This window comes from Talpa occidentalis, unplaced genomic scaffold, assembly GCF_014898055.3.
Source record: "Talpa occidentalis isolate TD23 unplaced genomic scaffold, MPIMG_talOcc4v2.1 talOcc4.6, whole genome shotgun sequence".
In the NCBI taxonomy this organism is placed as follows: domain Eukaryota; kingdom Metazoa; phylum Chordata; class Mammalia; order Eulipotyphla; family Talpidae; genus Talpa; species Talpa occidentalis.
Genome location: NW_023604972.1, coordinates 60,761,506 through 60,782,275, shown reverse-complemented (window position 1 = coordinate 60,782,275; position 20,770 = coordinate 60,761,506). Strand labels below are relative to the sequence as shown.

The following is a 20,770-nucleotide window of genomic DNA, read 5'->3' as shown; positions in this document are numbered from 1 at the left end:
ATAATTTAGCTTCATCCTCTCCACTAGCTTCTTCCCTTTGACCAAAAAATATGCTAAATTTTTAACAATCTGAAATATCTTTTCTTGACACTGCTTCCTGTATGTATATGTTTGAAGCTATGCTTCTCACTTTAGTTTCTTGAAAGAGTTGACTTTATCTTCTTACCTTTCTACTGAAACTGCTTGATCAGTCCTCATTCAACTTGACTTCTCTAAGTGTCTGATACTGTTCAATAAATACCAAACTGGAAACTCTCTTCTTCTGTCATTTTTAGGGCACTATCATTTTCTGTAACTTTTCTAATCATCTTTTGTATTTTTCAATGGTGTCCCTTCCTTTGTCCATCATTAAATAACTGTTTTTTACCATTTACCTTGCTTAGGGCATCTTTTACTATCACGAGTACTCTGACCATGTTGAGTTTAACCCTCAATTAGACACTGCTACAGGAATGAGATGTAAATCAAACTGCATATTTTAGAATCTTCTTCTTAAGCCTACTTTATTCATTTAATAGTACCAATCACTCAGCTTTGAAGTACCTTTAAATCTTCCACTTTTAACTGATCACGAAATACCATCAACTATGTCTTCTAAAATATACCAAAATTGCCACCTGTCAACCCTACTATAATTTCCCAACAGTTTGCCTTCAATTAATACAAGTTTCACTATTGTCTTCCAATACTGAAATGCTCTATGTTAAGTAGCAAATAATGTTTGATTCTCCTTATTCTCACAACCCAACAATTTACATTTCTATCTTTTCAGTTCCATCTTTCCTCACCTCCTCTTCATAGGTAACCATGCCCTCCCCATAAACCTACCACACTCTTCAAGGCAACATTTATTTTTATCCCTCATTCACCAAATGAGCAATGATTCATTGTTTAGGGTCCACTCAAAATCAACTCTCTGTGACTTTTCCTGACACTCCCCAGAAAGAATGGGTAATTGAATGATTTGTGAATTAGATTATAATCTCATACTGCTTAATATCTTCCCCTATTTATAAATTATATTGTATCATTTTTAACTTCCTATTTTTATATATCCTTTCTTCCTGGTATTCACTGGGGCTCACGGCTTGCTCGTATTTGTATGCATTATGTACACAACACAAGAGACTCCTTTTTCACTTATCTGCCATCGTTATATTCCCTCAAAACTTGTTCTAAAAATGAAGCCCACTCCAAAAAGTAAAAAAAAAAATAAAGAGAACTAATGTATACATAATATCCATTGATAATCCTGGGCACTGTGACAGTAAAATAATCTGGAGGTGGGTGGGTGGTATCCATATACTGTGTATGCCCTCACATTCAAAAGCCAGATTAAGAGGGCCTTCTGTATAATGCCCTTGAAATACTCAGGATAGAAGGAACATAACTTAACATGATAAAAGCCATATATAACAAACCCACTGCCAACATTATTCTCAATGGCGAAAAGCCAAAGGCCATTCCTTTAAAATCAGGAATAAGACAAGGATGTCCTCTCTCACCACTGCTCTTCAATATAATATGGGAGGTCCTAGCCAGGGCAATAAGACAAGAGAAAGACATACAAGGAATCCAAATAGGGAAAGAAGAAGTAAAACTATCACTATTTGCAGAAGATATAATATACATAGAGAACCCTAAAAACTCCACAGAAAAACTACTCAAAATAATCAACCAGTTCAGTAGCAGGATACAAAATCAACACAAAAAATCAGTAGCCTTCCTATACACAATCAATCTGAAGAAGAAGAAATCAAAAAAGCTATCCCTTTTGTAATTGAAACAAAAGAATCAATACTGGGAAATAAACCTAACAAAAGAGGTGAAAGACCTATACAAAGAAAATCATAAAACACTGTTAAAAGAAATTGAAGAAGACACAAAGAAATGAAAAGACATCCCCTGCTCATGGATCAGAAGAATTAACATTATTAAAATGTCCATCCTACCAAAAGCATTATACAGATTCAATGCTATTCCAATAAAAATGACATTCTTCAAAGAAATAGAACAAATACTGATGAAATTCATATGGAACCACAAAAAAACACAAATAGCCAAAGTCCTACTGATGAAAACAAAGGAGAAAAAAGGTATCACACTTCCAAACTTCAAGCTATACTACAAAGCCATAATAATTAAAACAGTTTGGTATTGGAACAAAAACAGACACACAGACCAATGGACCCGAATACAGAGCCCAGGAATAAAACCACATGTATATGGACAACTAATCTTTGACAAACGAGCAGATTATGTAATGGAACATGGACAGTTTGTTCAATAAATAGTGCTGGGAAAACTGAACCACCACATGCAAAAAAAGGAAACTAAACCACTACCTCTCACTGTGCACAAAAATCAACTAAAAATGGATAAAAGAACTGGACATAAGATCTGAAACCATAAAATATAGAGAAGAAAATATAGGTAAAACACTACAAGACATACATCGCAATAACATCTTTAAAGACTCATCACCCAAAGCAGAGAAAGTCAAGGAAAACATAAACACCTGGGATTACATCAAACTGAAAAACTTCTGCACAGCAAAAGAGACATTAACCAAAACAGAGAGACACCCCACTGATTGGGAAAAAAAATCTTTGCACTCCAGTCAGGGACTGATCACAAAGATATAGAAAGAACTCACATGATTCAACAAAAACAAAATAAACAATCCAGTCAAGAAATGGGCAGAAGAACATAAAAGACATTTCTTCAAAGAGGAAATGAAAATGGCCAACAGGGATATGAAAAAATGTTCAACATCCCTTATAATCAGGGAAATGCAAATTAAAACCACACTGAGATACCACATTACACTAGTAAGAATGGCACATTTCAAAAAAACAAGCAACAACAAATGTTGGCGAGGATGTGGTGAAAAAAGGAACTCTCCTGCATTGCTGGTGGGAGTACAGACTGGTCCAACCACTATGGAAAGCTGTCTGGAAGTTCCTCAGTCTACTAAAAATGGAGCTACCATATGACCCGGCAATTCCACTCCTAGGGATCTACCCGAAGGACACAGAAACACTGATTCAAAAGAACACCTGTACCCCTATGTTTACTGCAGCACTATTTACAATAGGTACAACTGGAAACAACCCAAATGCCCAAAAATAGATGACTGGATCAAGAAGATGTGGCATAGATACACAATGGAATATTATTCAGCAATCAAAAAAGATAAACTCATGCCATTCGCAGCAACGTGGATACAACTAGAAGGAATTCTGCTCAATGAAATAAACCAGAAGGAAAAAGAAAAATATCAGATGGTTTCACTTATAGCAGAAATATAGGGGAACCAAATAAGACATCAATGTAAAAAAATAATAACAGTACAAAACACAATAAAGCAGAAACAGACAATTATAAATCAGAGACACACTGCAGGGAAGGAGGAGGGAGAGGGATCAGAGGAAGGGAGGGAGAAGCACAGGGGACTGAGGTGATGGTGCACGGGTGCATTGGTGAAGGAAACTCTATGGGGACTACACCTGAGGGGGTGGGGGAAACAAATATCGTTTAAAAATGAACAATGATGTAAAAAATAAAAAAAAATAAAAAAAAAGAGAGCCTTCTGTATAAAAAGTAGTTTCATCAAGTATACATGGCTTAAAAATACCTGATGGCTACGGGACTGTTCAAAGATCACACAGTAGGCAGAATATATAAAAAAATATGTACACAGTACTAATAGCATCCACTTATATCCATTAAAAATATCCAATACCGGGGCCTCCCCGGTGGCGCAGCGGTTGAGCGCTGGGTTGCGAAGCTGCCCGCGGCCTCTGCGGCGCCGGTTCGATCCCCAGCTGCTCCCCGGCCACAGGAGGAGGGTCCCACATGGCACGCAGACCTCTCCTGCCGCCCGCTGCTCCCCTCAGCAGTGTACTTCAGTCCTCCTGCCTGCTCTGCTCCCCGCTCTGGCTCTGGTGAATTCTCTCACCCTCCCCCGCTTCTGACTGTACCCAGTGCATGTGTAAACAAAACAAACAAACAAATAAATAAATAAAAACATGCCTCTAAAAAAAAAAAAAAAATATCCAATACCCCTTCCTTCAATATATATTTACTGAGGGCATACCCCATACTGTACTAGTCTAAGAAACATGATTAAGAGGTAAATAAGACAGACAAGGTCTCCGTTCCTGGGGATTTTATATTCTGATATAGGCAGCATAAATTATATAATCTAATGTTAGGCAGTCATTAACAAAATATAGAAAAAGATAGTATAGTAAAGCTACACTACATAGGAAAAAGCAGTACAGCAATGGTTGGGGGGGAGTGTTACTTCAGAGAAAGTGATCAACAGAAGACCTTCTAAAAATAGTAATGTTTGACAAAACCCTAATGAAATAGGACAGAGTTATATGCAAATATCAGCAGAGTCCTGGAGGCAGAAGGAAGATTAATTGGGAAAGATTAAAAAAGATGGGAGTGTGCTTGTCATGTTCACATATGGTTGTGGCACAGTAAGGAGAGAGAGGTAAGATATTAAGTCTTATCACACACTAGGCAAAAAAACAACAAAAATAGCTGAAAAAGATTATACAATCAACTAAAAACAATTCCACCCTATAAGGTGACTAGACACCTACACTCTATGGTAAATAAAACAAATTATCCCACAATGGCAGATTCAGGAGTAACCTTATGATGTAAAGGTACTATGGTCCCCAGTCATAGCCTACTGATGATTCCCGAATCTCCATCCATATCCAGTCCTATTCTTAAATTCAACTTCAGTATCCTGTCTTTTCCAGAGGTTGAAGCCTGAGACTCAAGTTAGCACCTATCTCCCCTATGCTCACCTGAGGGCTTCTGTCTTTGATTGCTATTTAAGTTTTTATTGACTGATTTTTAAAAGTTTATTGATTTATGCGTACAAGACTGGGGTATAGGCCAGAGGTACAGGGGATTGGGGAGGTGAGAGGATTCACCAGAGACAGAGTGGGGAAGAGAACAGGCGGACTGACTGAAATACACTGCTGAGGGGAGCAGCAGGCGAGACAGGAGAGGTCTGCTGCGCCATGTGGGTAGCTCCCTGGCCAGGGATAGAACTCGTGCTGCAGTGGCTGCAGATAGCTTCAAAGGTCGCATCTAAACCCCTTGTGCCACCAGGGAGGCCCACTATTTAAGTTTTAAAGGCATGATTACAAAGGTATTTCATACCAATTCTGAATTATAGAACTACCTTTTTAAAAATTTCCTAAACTTTCTAAAATTCATTACACAGATCTAGTTGTAAAACCTTGCCCTTTCCTACTTTAAATGCTCTCACATCCCTTTCTTCTCCATTACTTCTGCCATCAAGTATGGAGTGCAAGAAGTTCATAAACAATTTCTCTTCCTTCAACCAACGTATAGTATTCATGACTGCAAGGCTAACTTTTTCAAAGTACAACTTCTTCCATCATTTTACCCTTCTATTTGAAAAGTCTTTAGTGGATCATAGTACTTATAATTTAAAACCTATATTTAGTTTAGTTTTCAAGAGTCCCCAAAATCCACATTATCATTTACAATTTTTTCTTAGAACAAAGTTCTCTATTTCCTGTAAGATGAATTCTCACCATTCCAAGAACAAACTAGATTTTCATAATTTTCAGTGTCAACAAGACTGACCATGTGATAGGTAATAGTTTCAAAAAGGATTTATAATGAAAATGTCCCAATAAAGAATAAGTAAGTCTCCTCATAAAGAAGAAACAGTAAAACAGAAACACTAGATTAGAAAAAATTTTAAAAATCATTAGTATTATTGCTAAGAAACTAAAACATTTCATTAATCCCCATTTACAATTTAGAGATAAAAACTTGTGGATAGACCTCAAATTTTAAGTGACTTGCCCAATGTCCCATAAAACCAAAATGAAGAAACAGAAGCTCAAATCCCATTTACCCCCTCATCTTGCCTGCCTTCTCTGACTACGTAAGGAAAAGATTACTATATTTATTCTTAAAATATTAAAGTATTTGGATATTTAGACATTAGCTATGGCATATTATGTAAATAAAATAATCTGTTCGAGGAATGAACACAGGGATGTCATTCCTGTGCTTAAAATTTTTTCAGTGGTTCCCTAGAGAATTTAGACAAATTCAAAATTCTTTAGACAAACAGCCTTTCAAAATTTGACTCACAATTACCATTTAATCCAAACTACCAAATCATTCTACCATGTTTCAATAACACCAAATACTCAGCCATCACAGTTAGTTAAGGAAAAGAAGTAGCAAAAATAGGAATACCAAGAATGAAGACATATGTATTACCAATTTCATGAGGGCCACACTAACACTTGTTTGTGAAATACTGAGTTTTACATTTCCTTAAAAAAGGTTATTACTAAACATTAAAATAAAATTCCTAACTTCCTTTTCACCTTTCACAAGAAATTGTATAATGGAAGTGATTAAAGGTTTATGCTAAGGAACTAGATTGCTTGGATTTAAGTTCTGGTTTCACCAACCTCCTAACATTATTAACCGACTGGGTCACATTTCTACAAAACTGGATGATATCTGGTAGGACTGCTGTGCAAATTAAATGAGAGAACATGAAGCACTCAGAATTATGCCTAAAACACAGAAAATATTCTAATTGCTAACTGCTGGAAGAACAAATATTAAGGCAAATTATTCTGGCTTCTTTGTGACAATCTGCTGATTAGGTTAAAAATGGTTCATTCACCATAAAGAATACCAGTTAAAGTCTGGCTCATAGTAGGTGGTCAATGTTCTGGAGAATTACTAGAATGAATGTAAACTTCTAACTAAATAACTGTCTCAGTCTATCAGAGCACTGAATCACCTTCCTCTTCCAGTAACAACCATACTGACCTAAGGATGACCTAAATTCAGACTTCTGTTTCCATCATTGGGCCGTACTCCAAAAACACATATATAAAAGTGAAACTATGGATGGCTAGTCAGTCAGCTAAAGTTACAAGGTGCCTATGGCAGACCTAAAGCTGTGTATAAAAGGGCACTGGAGGGCAATGCATCAGTACATGAGACATCAAAAATAAAAATTAAGACTCTTCTGCTTTTTGCCTTTTCAAGATATCCCCTGATGATGCTACATCGATTTGTAACATTGTAACTCACCTGTTTTTTCAGTTATATCAGAATCAGGGGTGCCTGCCCTGCTAACTTCACCTTCAGCATTCTCCTCTTCAGCACTAAGGGAAATTGGTGAAGAAGGACCAGGCTGGGAGGGAAGAGGGGTTGCTTCAGGTGCTTCCTCAATCTTATTCCTTTTCTCAAAGCGAAAACGGTCCAAGTTGAAAAGATTCATATTGGTAGAAACCACCACCCAGTGGGACTGGGGCCTTTAAATGAACTATCTAAGGGGAGAAAATAAAAAGAAAAAAAGAGGCCATAAAAACAATGTAAAATACAAAGCAATAGCAGCCTGTTCCAATTCAATTAAAAGCCGCAAGCAAGCCAGTGGTTCAGGGTTACTATTACGGCTGCGCCTCATTTTTAGGCCACAAGGAGCATAAGGTGGACAGGGGTATCTTCTAAAAAATTTCCATTGCTCTTTTTACACGTCCCCCCTCCCCACACACACCCCTCTCCTTCCTCGAACCACAAAGCTGACCCTCGTGCAACCTCCTCTTACCCCAGCACGCGCAGACACGTTCCCCAAACTAACCCCCCTGCGGGCCGCGCGCCCGCCCACAATGAGAGGTTCCCTGCACTAGGGTGCTCCGGGCCCCGAGAAAGGACGTGCCAGGGCCCGCGCCTCGACACTGCAGGGACACAAAGAGGCCAAAGAAGGGGAGCGGCAAGAGGCCGTGCTGGCGGGCACCCGCCCGGAAGTTGACGCGGCGCGATCTCAGCTGAAAGGAAGCTGATAGGATCAAGAAAACACAGAGAAGGCACAGAGGTGAGGAGTGTGCGGCGCCATCTCGTTTAATGCTCAGTCGCTCCTTTTCTTTCATTCTTTCCTTCTTTCCTCAGTACTTACGGTTTTGGAGCCACGCTGAGATGTAACAAAGATTGTAAAGAAAAGGATAATTCCTGGCGTGGGGCGACGGTAGCCGTGTCGGGACCATCCAAATCAGCACGGAAAAACCTAGCGAGCGCGTAATGATGACGCAACACGCCGCTTAAGCCCTTTTTTCTTCCTCAGCTACGCGCAAGCGGAAAAAGGCTCGGAGCGCGCGGTTGTCATGGTAACTTGAGCCCGCCCCTTGCCTAGGAAGCGCGCTTGTGGCCTGTGGCTCCAGGTTAGCTGTTAAACAGGGCAATGATAAATAGCACAATGACAACAAATAGCATCCTGGAGTATTTGCTCTCTTGTAACCTGTAGTATTTGTTGCATATAGATAGTATAACCATATTGTGCTAAATGTTTTACTTGTATGGTTTTCAACCCTTGTGAGATGCCTATTTTTACAAAACAAACTGAAGCCTGCAGATGTTAAGTGATTAATTAATAGGGAGAAAAATCCAGGTATGTTGAGCTTCAAATCACATGAACTGCCTCACTCTGTCGACTGGATTGTTCTGAGTGGAATATGACAACTCGGCTGGACAATTTGAAGGAACTTAAGAATATTTACTCTCTTTGTTTTAACAATACACTTTAGGCAATTTTCTGAGTTGTAATTTGATTCTCTCGTTGGTGTTTCCCTTCAAGAGGAATTATTACCTATGATTTTGTTAAAATACATTGGCCATAAACTCTTGGCATTGTCTTATAAATCAGTATTTTGAATTTTATAATTATAACATGAACAGTTATATGACATGATAAAAGGTATATTAACTTAGAGATAGTAAATTATTTTGGTAATGAAGAGCATTTGCTTTATATTCAAACAGCTCTAACTCTGAACATGAATTCATCTAGCAAATGAGTTTCACTAAGCTTTAGTGAATCGGACCCTAAGGGTCTCTCAGTTGTCTCAATGAGGAAAATATTCAACTTGGAGACCAGAATTAGGCAAGAAAGCAAGAGATTTTTGTCAGATGAGGACAGGAAAACTAAGCAGATGCGGGCACCTGCGTTTGCCGCTGAGGGGGCCAAGAAGTAGGGATTTATGTGGGTATAGGGCCAAGAAGTAGGGATTTATGTGGGTATAGTGGGCAAGGAGTTAGGACTTGGATGTTGAGTGTCTCCTGTGTCTCTTTTTGATTGGTTGAAGCCCATGGGGACTTCCGGGTTATTTGGTCTGTTTCCTGGGAATGAGCTTTTTGGTCTGTTGCTTTTGCATTGTGCTGGTTTTCTGAACACTCAGTTTTCTCACTGAGTTGGGGTACCCTGACCCTACCTGACTGCCTGGACCCAGCCTAACTTCCTCATTCATTAGGTTTTTTTCACCTATTTAATTTGATTGATCATTGTTCACCTTTTAGGGCAGTTTTCTGCAATAGTCCTAACCTTTCATATTTGTTCAGTTAGGACAAGAGTGAAAATGGAGATAAACGTACCATATGGCTAAATATTTAAAAATTGTAAATATAGTTTACACAATGTAAAAATATGTTCTATGCTGTTTTGAAAATGACCTGCAAAGTCAGGTTCAATTTAAGATTCCTGTGTATCAGACAGGTTGTGAGTGACTTGAAAATTGTTTTGCCCATGTGTACTATCTTCCGTTTTCATCTCCTACCATTCAGTTTGATACCATTAAAGGCCTACACTCATGATATGGACACTGCTGAAATGTCTTACTCTCACCCCACCTAGAGTTGCCATATATTTTTTTTTTTTTTTTAAAGGTGCTCAGGGGGCCTCCCCTGGTGGCGCAGTGGCTGAACTCTGGGTTGCAAAGCTGCCTGCAGCCTCTGCAGCACAGGTTCGATCCCCGGCCACGGGGGAGGTTCCCACATGGCACGCAGACCTCTCCTGCTGCCTGCTGCTCCCCTCAGCAGTGTACTTCGTCAGTCTGCCTGTTCTGTTTCCCGCTCTGGCTCTGGTGAATTCTCTCACCCTCCCACGCTGCTGACTGTACCCAGTGCTTGTATTAATAAATAAATAAATCTTTAAAAAAAAAAAAAAGTACTCAGGGCCTCTCTGGTGGCCTAGGGGTTAAGTCTCAGCGCTATCACTACTATGGCCTGAGTTCGATCCCTGGCCAGGGAACTAACCCACATATGGCACAACAGATCTCTCCTGTCTCTCCCGCTGCTCCCCTCAGCAATGTATTTCACTAAATCTGCCTGTTCTGCTTCTCACTCTGTCTGCTGAGTCCTCTCACTTCCCCCTCACCTCTGACTTATACCCAGTTCTTCTATACAAAAGTTAAAAAAAAAAAAGATACTCAGTTAAATTTGAATTTTAGATAAATTAAATACTTTTTATTGTAAGTATGTCCAATTTCAGTATTTGGAACTTATTTATAATAAGAAGTCATCTGTCTGAAATTAAATATTAAAAGGTGCTCTGTATTTATTTAACAAACTTACCCACACCTTACTGCTTGTTCACCTCTTATATTTAGGACCGTTTGTCAAAATTTTGGGTTGAAGTGTATAAATACTGAAAGCACTCTTGGTCCTCAGTAGGACCAAGAAAAAGTACCTAAGAAATAGTCTTCATTGGCCTACTTGGAGCTGGGATCAGAGAATTTCAGGGGCCAGATACTCAAAAGTATTGTGTGAAAGGCTCTAAGTGAACATGTCTTCTTGGCCTCATGGACAGAAACTTATTCTTTGAGGTTGGGAGTAGCTGGAAAAGAGCCATATTGGGCCTTCTAAATCATTAGGTTTAATACAGAGACCATGCTTGCCCATTTTAAAGATGGAGAGAGGGAAGTTCTGCAGCATTCATTGACCTGGGAAAATTGAAATAAGCCATTATTAGGATTTTGCTTGATGGTTAAACAAAAGGTTAAAGAAGTATATAATAAAGTGCCACAGATTGCCCTAATAAAGTACCACAGATTGGATTTCTTACACAGCAGAAAATTATTTTATCTCACCTCTGAAGGCCAGAAGTTGAATATCAAAGTGTTGTAGGGTTGTTTTTTTCTAGGGATCTTAAAGGAAGACTCTGTTCCAAGTGTCTCTCCATGGTTTATACATGGCTGTCTTCTTCCTGTGTATTCCCATAGTCTTTCTGTACTTGTCTATGCCCAAATTTCCTCTTCTTAGAAGGACATCAGTCATATTTGATTTGTTTGATTAGCCTACCCTAATAACCACATTTAACTTAATTTTCTCTATATATAATTTACCTCAATTATCTCTCTAAAGACTCCATGTCCAAGTATAGTCACATTCTGAGTTACTGGGGATTTCAACAAATGAATTCAGTCCATAACAGGGATCAAGAAAGTGGAAAGATTATGTGGACCCTGAAATCTCAAATATTAGCAGGAGTTGGTCTAACAACCTGTACTCTGATTTTTCATCCTTCCAACCCTTTGGTCTTCTGCTTGTTTCACTCTCCTCTTTCCCAGAATGAGCTAATTATGATGATGACTAAATATATTTGTCAAATTTTATTCAACTATTAACTCTAGAAGGGTTAATCTTATGGTTTATAAATTATAACTCAACAAATACAATGTTTTTAAAGTAACTATAAACATATGGAAAACAGTTAAAAACCACTTCACCCCCAAATGCAGATGATAAAGACAAGGACATGAAATCAATGAGGTTTAAAGAAATAATATAAGATTCAGAGAACAGAGAAGCAACTTTGATTAAATAAGATAAAGAAAAGAATACACATACAAAGTGAACAGAATTATGAAAAATATAATAGAAAATGGTCATGGTTCTAATTAGTCACCATAAAACAACTCAACCAAATTTAAGGCAGAACTAATTAAAAGAAAATATGCACTAACAATATCTTGGGAAAAAGTTTTTAGTTCCTTGATAATATATCACCTTTAAAATGTTCCTGAAGAAATAAATCCAACTTCAAGGCTAAATAAAAATGAGATTTTAAAGAACAGAGAATTCATGATATAAAAGTATTTTGTTAAAAACGGTTAGTACTTATTGTTATGGTATATTAGTCTCCTATTATTGTGTAACAAACAACCACAAAATTTTAGTTGCATAAAACAATAATTATTTTTTAAAATATTTATTTATTTATACAAGAACTGGGGTACAGGCCAGACGCGTGGGAGGGTGAGAGGATTCACCAGAGACAGAGTGGGGAACAGAACAGGCAGACTGACGAAGTACACTGCTGAGGGGAGCAGCGGGCGAGGCAGGAGAGATCTGCTGCACCATGTGGGATTCTTGCCCGCCAGCCTGGATCAAACCTGCACTGCAGAGGCTGCGGACAGCTTCACAGTGCGGCGCTCAACCACCTACGCCACCGGGGAGGCCCAAAACAATTTTGATTGACTACTGTGACCCAACTTCAGGCTGCAATGCATTTTTGCACATAGTACATGCTCAGTAAATATTTACTGAGTGTATGAAAGATAGTAGTAACTACTTGAAATGCCCAGGCATGCATATATATATAAACAAATAAATTTTTAAATAAGCTGGGTATCCTCAAAATGAAACATGCCATGGGAAAACAACATAAACCAGAGTTTAAAATTCAGGAAAGTAGTGACATAATTCCAGAAATTTAGAGAAATCTAGAAAAAATATTAAAATAGATGTAACATACAGAAAGTAAGATAATGCCTTAAGAGGAATAAAAGATAAAAGCTGAAAGAAAGGTAAAAATAAAAAAATAGAAATGTAAGGTAGATTTCAAAAGTAAATAATAAACATAGAGACTAAGAAAAGAAGACCCAACATTATTATTTTAGATGTCACTGAAGAAGGAATCCCAAAGGATTCCCAAAGGATACAGGAAGTACCTGAAAACTGTAATTCAAAACATTTTCCTAAAAATAATGATTTCAACCTAAATATTGAAAGAACACATCATTTACTTGAGAATATTAATCCAAATGTCCAACACCATGACATATTCTAATAGAAGTTAGACTTTAAAGAAAAAGTTTTGAATTCCTTCAACATTTAGATAAAAGCAATCTATAATGGAAAGAAATTGGATTATCTTCACAGTTTTCAATTGCAAGTATATTTATACTAAAAGAAAATAGAAATTTTGTATTTAGGATTCTCAAGGAAATAGAATGTGATCCAGGATATTATTTTGTGCAAAAGTGTGTTTCAAATGTAAAGGCACAGAAAAACTATTGACATCATGTAAGAACTCTGTGGATATTGTTCTCATGAGCATTCCAGAGGAATCTATTAGAGAATGACCTTCCTTTTTTGTTGTTGTTGTTATTGTCTTTTCTTTTAGACAGAATGAACTTCCTTAAACCAAAACATCTGTAGAGGCAATATATAAGATACTGAGAATTATCTGTATAGCTACTGTATAGCAAAGGCAATATGAGGCTTAAAAGAAAAAAAGTGTGGTAAACAATGGCTGTATTATCTATCAATGCACACTTCTTAAAATGGGGAGAGAATGGTAGGTACATATGTAATTTTTTTTTAATTTTTCAGTAATTGTATTGAAGTATATTAGGATTGTTCTACTGTGTATATTGTTGGATAAATAAAATGAATTTTTTTATTTCCTGTTTCTCAAGTAGAAGAAAGGAAATGTAGATGTAGTAGAGAGAGGTTAGAACAAAAATCCTGAAGTGTAGCATGGTCTTTTATTTGAATTGGAAATGTCCATATAAACTTATGAGGTTTGATACATACACATTATGTACATGCAAATATAACTTGCATGTGTATTACCTTTTCCACTGAAAAGGCCTAAGAATTGAGTACCTCAATACACATTCCTACTCCTGAGATTGAAATGTCATTTACCACTAAAGGAAACCAGGACTTGTTGGGGGAAAGGACAGATTCCATCTGGGATAGGAAATGTGCAGAATGAACCTGGAATGACTTCCTATAATGAAAAGCAAGGAAGTTATCAAAGACCTGTAACATTATGTCAAAAACATCTGGGAATCAACTTGTAGAGGCTCAGACTGATCAAAGATGAAATAATTTTTGCTTCAATAAGATTAAAAATTTCAGTGATATGAAAGCCATCGAATATGTTTAATCCCATGAGTTATTAATGATATTTTCCTTCTAAACTGTTTTCTTTGAAGAATGAAGTTAAGACAATTCATTATCATGACAACTGACAAATGAAAGAGAAGAATCGAGATTTTATCCTGTCTTTATGGTAATAAAATGATAGTTGAGAAAAAGTATTTCTTTATGAAAGTATACCAACTGGTAAATGAGAAAAAAATGATAACATTTTAATCATTCAGCAAGCCTGGGCCATATTTCTGACCTGCAAAATCATGATATATAGTAAAATGACTTGTTCAAAACCATCAACTTTTGAGGGTAGTTTGTTTGCAGTAGTGGGTAAGTGGAATATTTTTCTACATTTTTGTCTCGAGTGCACTGCTTATTCCAGTTAAGATTAAAATGTTTTTTATTTTTTCATCTTAAAATGCCCAGACTCAAAAACTACCTGGAAATCTTAGTCTCATTTCCTATTCAGCTCATTTGGAGTAGCTGAGTCCCCAAATCAGTATTTAATAAACTTCATTCATGTGCCCTCATACTCTGTCTCTGCCTTCTTTGCCAGAAGAATCATTTCCCACAATAGTATCTCATTCTTCTTTCCTGATAGTGTTAACAAGATTAAAAGTTCCTTTTCTTTAGAAGTACTGAATCACAAAGCATTAATTTTAATTTATCTTAAGGTGTTTAAGTTGATTCAACATGGTAGTTAAGAATAAAGTTCTTAGAATATAGACCATAAAATAAAATTTTGTCAGTAGAACTATCCAATTATCACTATGATTTCAGAAATAAATTATTGTTTCAAAGACCCCTATGGGGATAGTTTTCACCTTTTAAATTAAGAAATATTAATATAGGGCTGCTATTGTTGTTTCATGTGTCAACATGACTGGGATAAGGGATGCACAGATAAGTGGTAAAACATAATTTCTTGGTGTGTGTAGGCATTTCTGTAAGAGATTAGCATTTACATTGGTAGACTGAGTAAAGAACCTTGTCCTCACCAATGTAGGTGGTTTTTTTTAAAAGATTTATTTATTCATTGCATGGAAGAACTGGGGTATAGGCCAGAGTTGTGTGGGGGCAGCGAGAGGATTCACCAGAGACAAGAGTGGGGAGCAAAACAGGCGGATTTACTGAAATGCACTGCTAAGGTAAGCTGCAGGTGAGACAGGAGAGGTCTGCTGCACCATGTGGGTTAGCTCCCTGGCAGGAGATCCAACTCAGGCCATAGAGGTGATAGTGCTGAGATTTAACTGGTAGGCCAGCAGGGAGGCGCCTGTGGGTTATTATTAGCCAGTTCACTGGACAGAAGAGAAAGGTGGAAAGAAGGGTGATTTACTATTTCTATTTGAGCTGGAATAGTCATCTCCTGCCTCCAACATTGGGTCCTCAGGCTTTTGACTGAGGTCTGGGACTGAAATTAATTAAACCACAAGATTTCCTGGACCTCCAACTTTCAAAGGCACTTCTCAGTCTCCATAATAGTATGAACCAATCCCTCAAAATAAATCTCTTTGTGTGAATGTGTGTGTATCAATTTGGTGGTTTTTCCAGAGAAACCTTACTAATACAGCTGCCAAAAACCTGTTAATTACATGTTAGTTTTTAAATGTACTCCGTGGAAATGTTTAGAATCCTCAAATTTCCTCAATAAATAGGATGAAGGATTTTGTTGGAATTTTATTTTTATTTATTTTTGCTTTACATTTACCAAGATACAACCATGAAGCAATTTAGGAAAGGAGATATCCTTCCAAATCTGAATTGAACTGAACAAGAAACTAAGAAAAATAATGAACAGCAACAGAGATTACAAGTGGAATTTGCAAAAAAAAAAAAACAAGTGGAATTTGCAAACCTGGATCTCTCCTTAACTTGATATCTTAGAAATGTAAACCACACCTGGTTGGTAATGGAAACTTGTGTAAACTAATCTTATCTTCTACACCCACTAAAAGTGGAAAAGACAAGATACAAAATCATAAAACTAAATAGATCTTTCTTCCTTGGCAACAAGAGACTAAACAAAATAATACCGGTTTGTAAGTAAACACTAAATTTCCCACAGTAATCCTCTTAATTTGATGAATTTGAGGGAATGGTCATGAAACTCTTTTGATAATCTGAGTTTAAAAATTATGCAGAGGCCTCCCTGATGGCGCAAGGGGTAAATCACAGCACTGTGAAGCTATTTGCAGCCTCTGCAGCATGAGTTCAACCCCTAGCCGGCCAGGGAGGAACCCACATGGTGCAACAGACCTCTCCTGGCTTGCCCTATGCTCCCCTCAGTAGTGTACTTCAGTCATTCTGCCTGTTCTGTTCCCCACTTGGTCTCTGGTGAATCCTCTCACCCCCCCACACCTCTGGTCTGTTCCCCAGCTTTTGTATAAATAAATCTTTTAAAAAATGTTTAAAAGAAAGATGAAAAACCGATACATTCAATTAAAAAAAAAAAAGTCCATAGTTTCCCGATGTGAGAGAGAGGGTTATTTATTTTAGCTCTTTCTTATTTCTCTATGTGGGCCTATATTGCTATATATATATTTCCTTCTTAGTACTGCTTTTGCCACAGCCCATAAGCTCTGGAAGGTTGTGTCATCATTTTTCTTGATATATATATATATATATATATGTATATATTTCAATATATGTGTATTGTTTTCCTCATTAACCCAGTAGCCTGTCAGTAGTGTGTTGGTCAGTCTCCACATTAAAGGATTTCTCTGCTTTCTTTTCATAGCTGATTTCTAGTTTTATACCTTTATGATCAGAAAAGATGCTAGTTGTGATCTCAATCTTCATGAATTTGTTATCTGTGTTTTGAACTAGTATGTGATATATCCTGAAGATGTCCCATGTGCACGTGAGAAAAATGTGTATTCTCTTTTGGGGGTGTGCAGTGCCCTGTAAATATCTATTAGGCCTTTATACATTCTAATTCTTTAAGGGTTTTGTGTCCCTGTTTATTTTCTGTCTCATTGATCTGTTCACTGGTGATAGTGGGGTGTTAAAGTCAGCTGCCACATATGTGTTTTTAACACTTTCAGAGTTGATAGCAGTTGCCCTAATGTATTTTGGTGCTCTTTCATTTGGTGAGTATATTTTGATGAGTGTTATGACTTCCTGATGAACTGTTCCCTTAATCATTACATAGTGATCCTCTCTAGCTCTTGTTACCTTTTTGAACTGGAAATTGAATTTTTATCTGATATAAATATGACTGTTTCTGTTTTCCTTTGGGTCCCATTTGTTTGTAGGATTGTTTCCCAGCCCCTTACTTCAAGCCTATGTTTATCTTTAGAGCATAAATGTGTCTCCTGGAGACAGCAGAAGATTGGATTCTGTTTTGTTATCCAACCAGATACTGTATGTCTCTTTATTGGTGAGTCTGATCAGGCTTCCTTTATAGATTATCTGTTTCTTTCTCCAATCCTGCTTCAATATTTTTTCCTTCTCTTGAACTCTTGGAATTTTCATTATTATGCTGGAATTTTTATTACTGTATACCTTAGTGTAGGCCTCATATTGTTTATGTAACCCTGGTGTTCTTTTAGCTTCCTATATTTGTATATTTATATTCTTCGCCAAGTTTAGGAAGTTTTGTTTCATTATTTATTTAAATAAATTCTGTTTTTCTCTCTCACTTCCCTTTTGGGAACACCTGTTCTTATATTGCCTTTCCTCAGAGTCAGATAATTCTAGAATTGTTTCTTCTTTTTTGTATTTTTGCTTCATTTCTTTCTTCTTTTGCTTGGATTCTTTTTTTACGTCATCTTCAAGATCACTGATTTGCTCTTCCATTTGTTTTATTTTACATCCATAGCTTTCTCTGAATTTTTCCTCCTCTATTAATTTGTTTATATCTTATAACTCCATTGCTTTCCTATTTAAAACATCAATTTCATATTTCTGTTCACTGCTTTTATTTCTAAGGACATTCATTTGTTTTTCTGAGTTTTCTTCCATTTATTTGAATTTCTTTATTATGGCAGTCTTGAACTCTGTAGCTGATAGTAAAAACTTATCTTCCATGTATTTGTAGTTGGATCCTGCCAAATTGTTCTCTCTGTGGTGTATTAGTCCCCATTATATGCTTTGGGACCATATGCTATAGGAAGGGCTTCTTCAGGGTGTGCCTCCCCCCCCACAGTGGTGTATGTACTTGCTGGGTGAGCTGTGTGGCTGGTGGAACCTCATGTGATGTTGCAGGTCTTTGGTGACTCTCAATCCTCTTCTGGAGGTGGTCTGGGCTCTTACCAGGTGGGCTGAGTGGCTGGCAGGCTATAATTTTTTTAGAGAGGGTTTCATCTAACTCAGAATTTGCCTTCCATTATGCAAACTATCTGAAAAGTCACTTTTTTTTTTAAAGCTTTATTTATTTATTTATACAAGCATTGGGTATAGTCAGAAGCATGGGAGGGTGAGAGGATTCACTAGAGCCAGAGCGGGGAGCAGAACAGGCAGACCAACGAAATATACTGCTGAGGGGAGCAGCGGGTGGCAGGAGAGGTCTGTGCGCCATGTGGGACCCTCGCTGGCAGCCGGGGATCGAAAAGGCACTGCAAAGGCTGCGGGCAGCTTTGCAACCCAATGCTCAACCACTGCGCCACCGAGCAGGCCCTGAAAAGTCACTTTTAATTACAATTGTTCTTGTGAATTCTATAATTAAACCATAAATTGTAATGTACAAAGATTTTTTACATAGTCTGTAAGTTTCATTTGTTCATTTAAGTTATCATTATTGTGTGCATAATCTGTGCCAAGGTTTTTAAGAGGTGATGGGAAATATAAAGAGGAGTAAGACTGGTGCGATTCCTTTCCCCAGTTGCTTTAACTTATCAGTGAGTAAACTAACCCTAAGTTATAAATAGTACAATGTAGGCTATGATAGTGAAAGTACAGATTCTTACAGAGTCTCTTATAAGTTTGGTGGAGAAATCCAGTGAGATAGTGACAACTGAGTCCTGAAGGATGAATAAACCATTAAAGGAGGAAAAATGGTAACTAAGAGAAGATTCCTTTAGGAATTTGTACTTAATCCTCAGGACAGAGGAGAGGATAAAGGTTTTTAAGCAGTTACGGTTAAGAAAGAGGACTCTGATGTTGTAGAAACACTGAATTAGAATGTATCAAGACTGAAGTCCTGTATTTACAGAAGAATGACAGCTAGTATTCCTATAGGAATGATGGAATGGAAAAACCACTCTTATTAAATCATTAAAATGGTAATTTAGGTAAGAGTCATTAATGAGTGCTGGAAAAATGAATAGATATAAGGATGGTGAGGAATAAGATAGTCACAGGATCTTCAAATTTTCATTTCACTTGTGCTTTACTAATTACAATGGAAAATGTCTCTATTTACAATGAAAATATCTGATGAATTTGACATTATGTGTCTCTTGAGGAAATGCAATAAGAAATTGTTGTCTATCTACCCAAAATTCATATGTTGAACTTCTAATCTCTACTATCTCAGAATGTGACAATTTGGAGATAGGGCCTTTAAACTGGTAATCAAGATAAAGTTAGTTCATCTAGATGGACCCTAATCTAATAGATGAATGTCCTTATGAAAAGTAAAAATTAGCTCACAGACTCACTCAGAGGAAAAACCATGTGAAAACAAAAAAAGAAAGAGGCTATCAGCACAAATAAAACTTGATGACAGATTTATCTTGAACATTTAACCTCCATAATTGTGAAAAAATAATTTTTTGTTTAAATGACCCAGTTTGTGGTATTGTTATTTTATTATGTCAGTCCTGAAACACTAACATAGAACTATAAAAGTTTGTAAATATCCATGCCAAGAATGTTTGAAATAATCTAGTTAGTTCTCTACCTTACTGGGAATCTACAGGGCATACAGGATATATAGGAAACAATCAGAATGTGGGACATTCTGTGACAACTGATATGGATTTATCGTAAAAATCAAAGTTGTAAAATAAAAACAAAAACAAAAAAATGTGGGGGGGTATTCTAAATAAAGAGAGTTTAAAGAAAACTAATAACCGTATGCAATAAGTAAACATTGATGGATACTCATAAGAGAAGGAAAATTGCTTTCATAATATAAAAGACATTTTGGGTATAGTTGAAATTTAAATATGAACTATACATTAGATGAACTATACATGACAGAATTATTGCTAATTTTCTCACGCGTAATGTGTTTATGTAGGAGAATATCCATATGGGATTATTCATGCTGAAAAAATTTGGGGTAAAGATGTCTGCAAGCTACTTTCAAAGTTTAGGAAGAATAATTTATGGATGTATGAAAAGAAGGATATAAAGCAAAATGTTAATTGGTAATGTAGGTGTGAGAGAGGTAGGAGATAACTGGATTATTTTTATACTTTTTAAGGAAGACTTTAGGAGTGGGGGGGAAAGTCACATACTAACTTTGTGGATATTGAGAAATGCTACAATAATGAGATAGTAAAACTGAGTTGGGTTGAATGGATAGGTCCATAAAAGAAGACTGGGTAAGACTTTCTGGCTGGAAGAAATATCTGCATGCTGGTACTAATTTATGAATATTTTGGTGTCTTCTGAAGAGGGAATGAAGATGAAAATTATCTTTTCAAAGTGTGTGTCGATTCATATAGGTAGATATGAATATAGATAAAAAGGGTAACGATTCATGTCTTCATTTGTACCTCAACTTTAGACTTCTGGGACTGATTTTCCTGCATGCCTCAGCTAATGAAATAGTTTTTCATTAATACTTGTT

The 20,770-nt window shown here is 36.9% G+C and overlaps 1 protein-coding gene and 1 long non-coding RNA gene across 5 annotated transcripts in view; one reads left to right on the top strand and one right to left on the bottom strand.

Annotated features, from left to right (window-relative positions):
* SMARCAD1 (SWI/SNF-related, matrix-associated actin-dependent regulator of chromatin, subfamily a, containing DEAD/H box 1) overlaps positions 1-8,134 on the bottom strand; it is a 105,363-nt gene extending 97,229 nt beyond the window's left edge. For 2 of the 4 annotated variants that reach the window (XM_037530389.2, XM_054688224.1), the window contains exons 1-2: positions 7,994-8,134; positions 7,129-7,367 (exon numbers count right to left, since the gene is read on the bottom strand). In XM_037530389.2, coding sequence (XP_037386286.1) covers positions 7,129-7,318 — 190 coding nt within the window. In that variant the 5' untranslated portion in view covers positions 7,319-7,367; positions 7,994-8,134. Of the gene's footprint in view, positions 1-7,128; positions 7,368-7,645; positions 7,965-7,993 lie in introns of those variants that run through there. The other 2 variants (XM_054688223.1, XM_054688225.1) reach the window with 1 other exon arrangement.
* LOC129144754 (uncharacterized) lies at positions 7,694-14,233 on the top strand. Its single transcript, XR_008549290.1, has 3 exons — positions 7,694-8,255; positions 13,274-13,447; positions 14,094-14,233. It is a non-coding gene; the product is annotated as an uncharacterized LOC129144754 (long non-coding RNA).
* Positions 14,234-20,770: the final 6,537 nt, after the last annotated feature.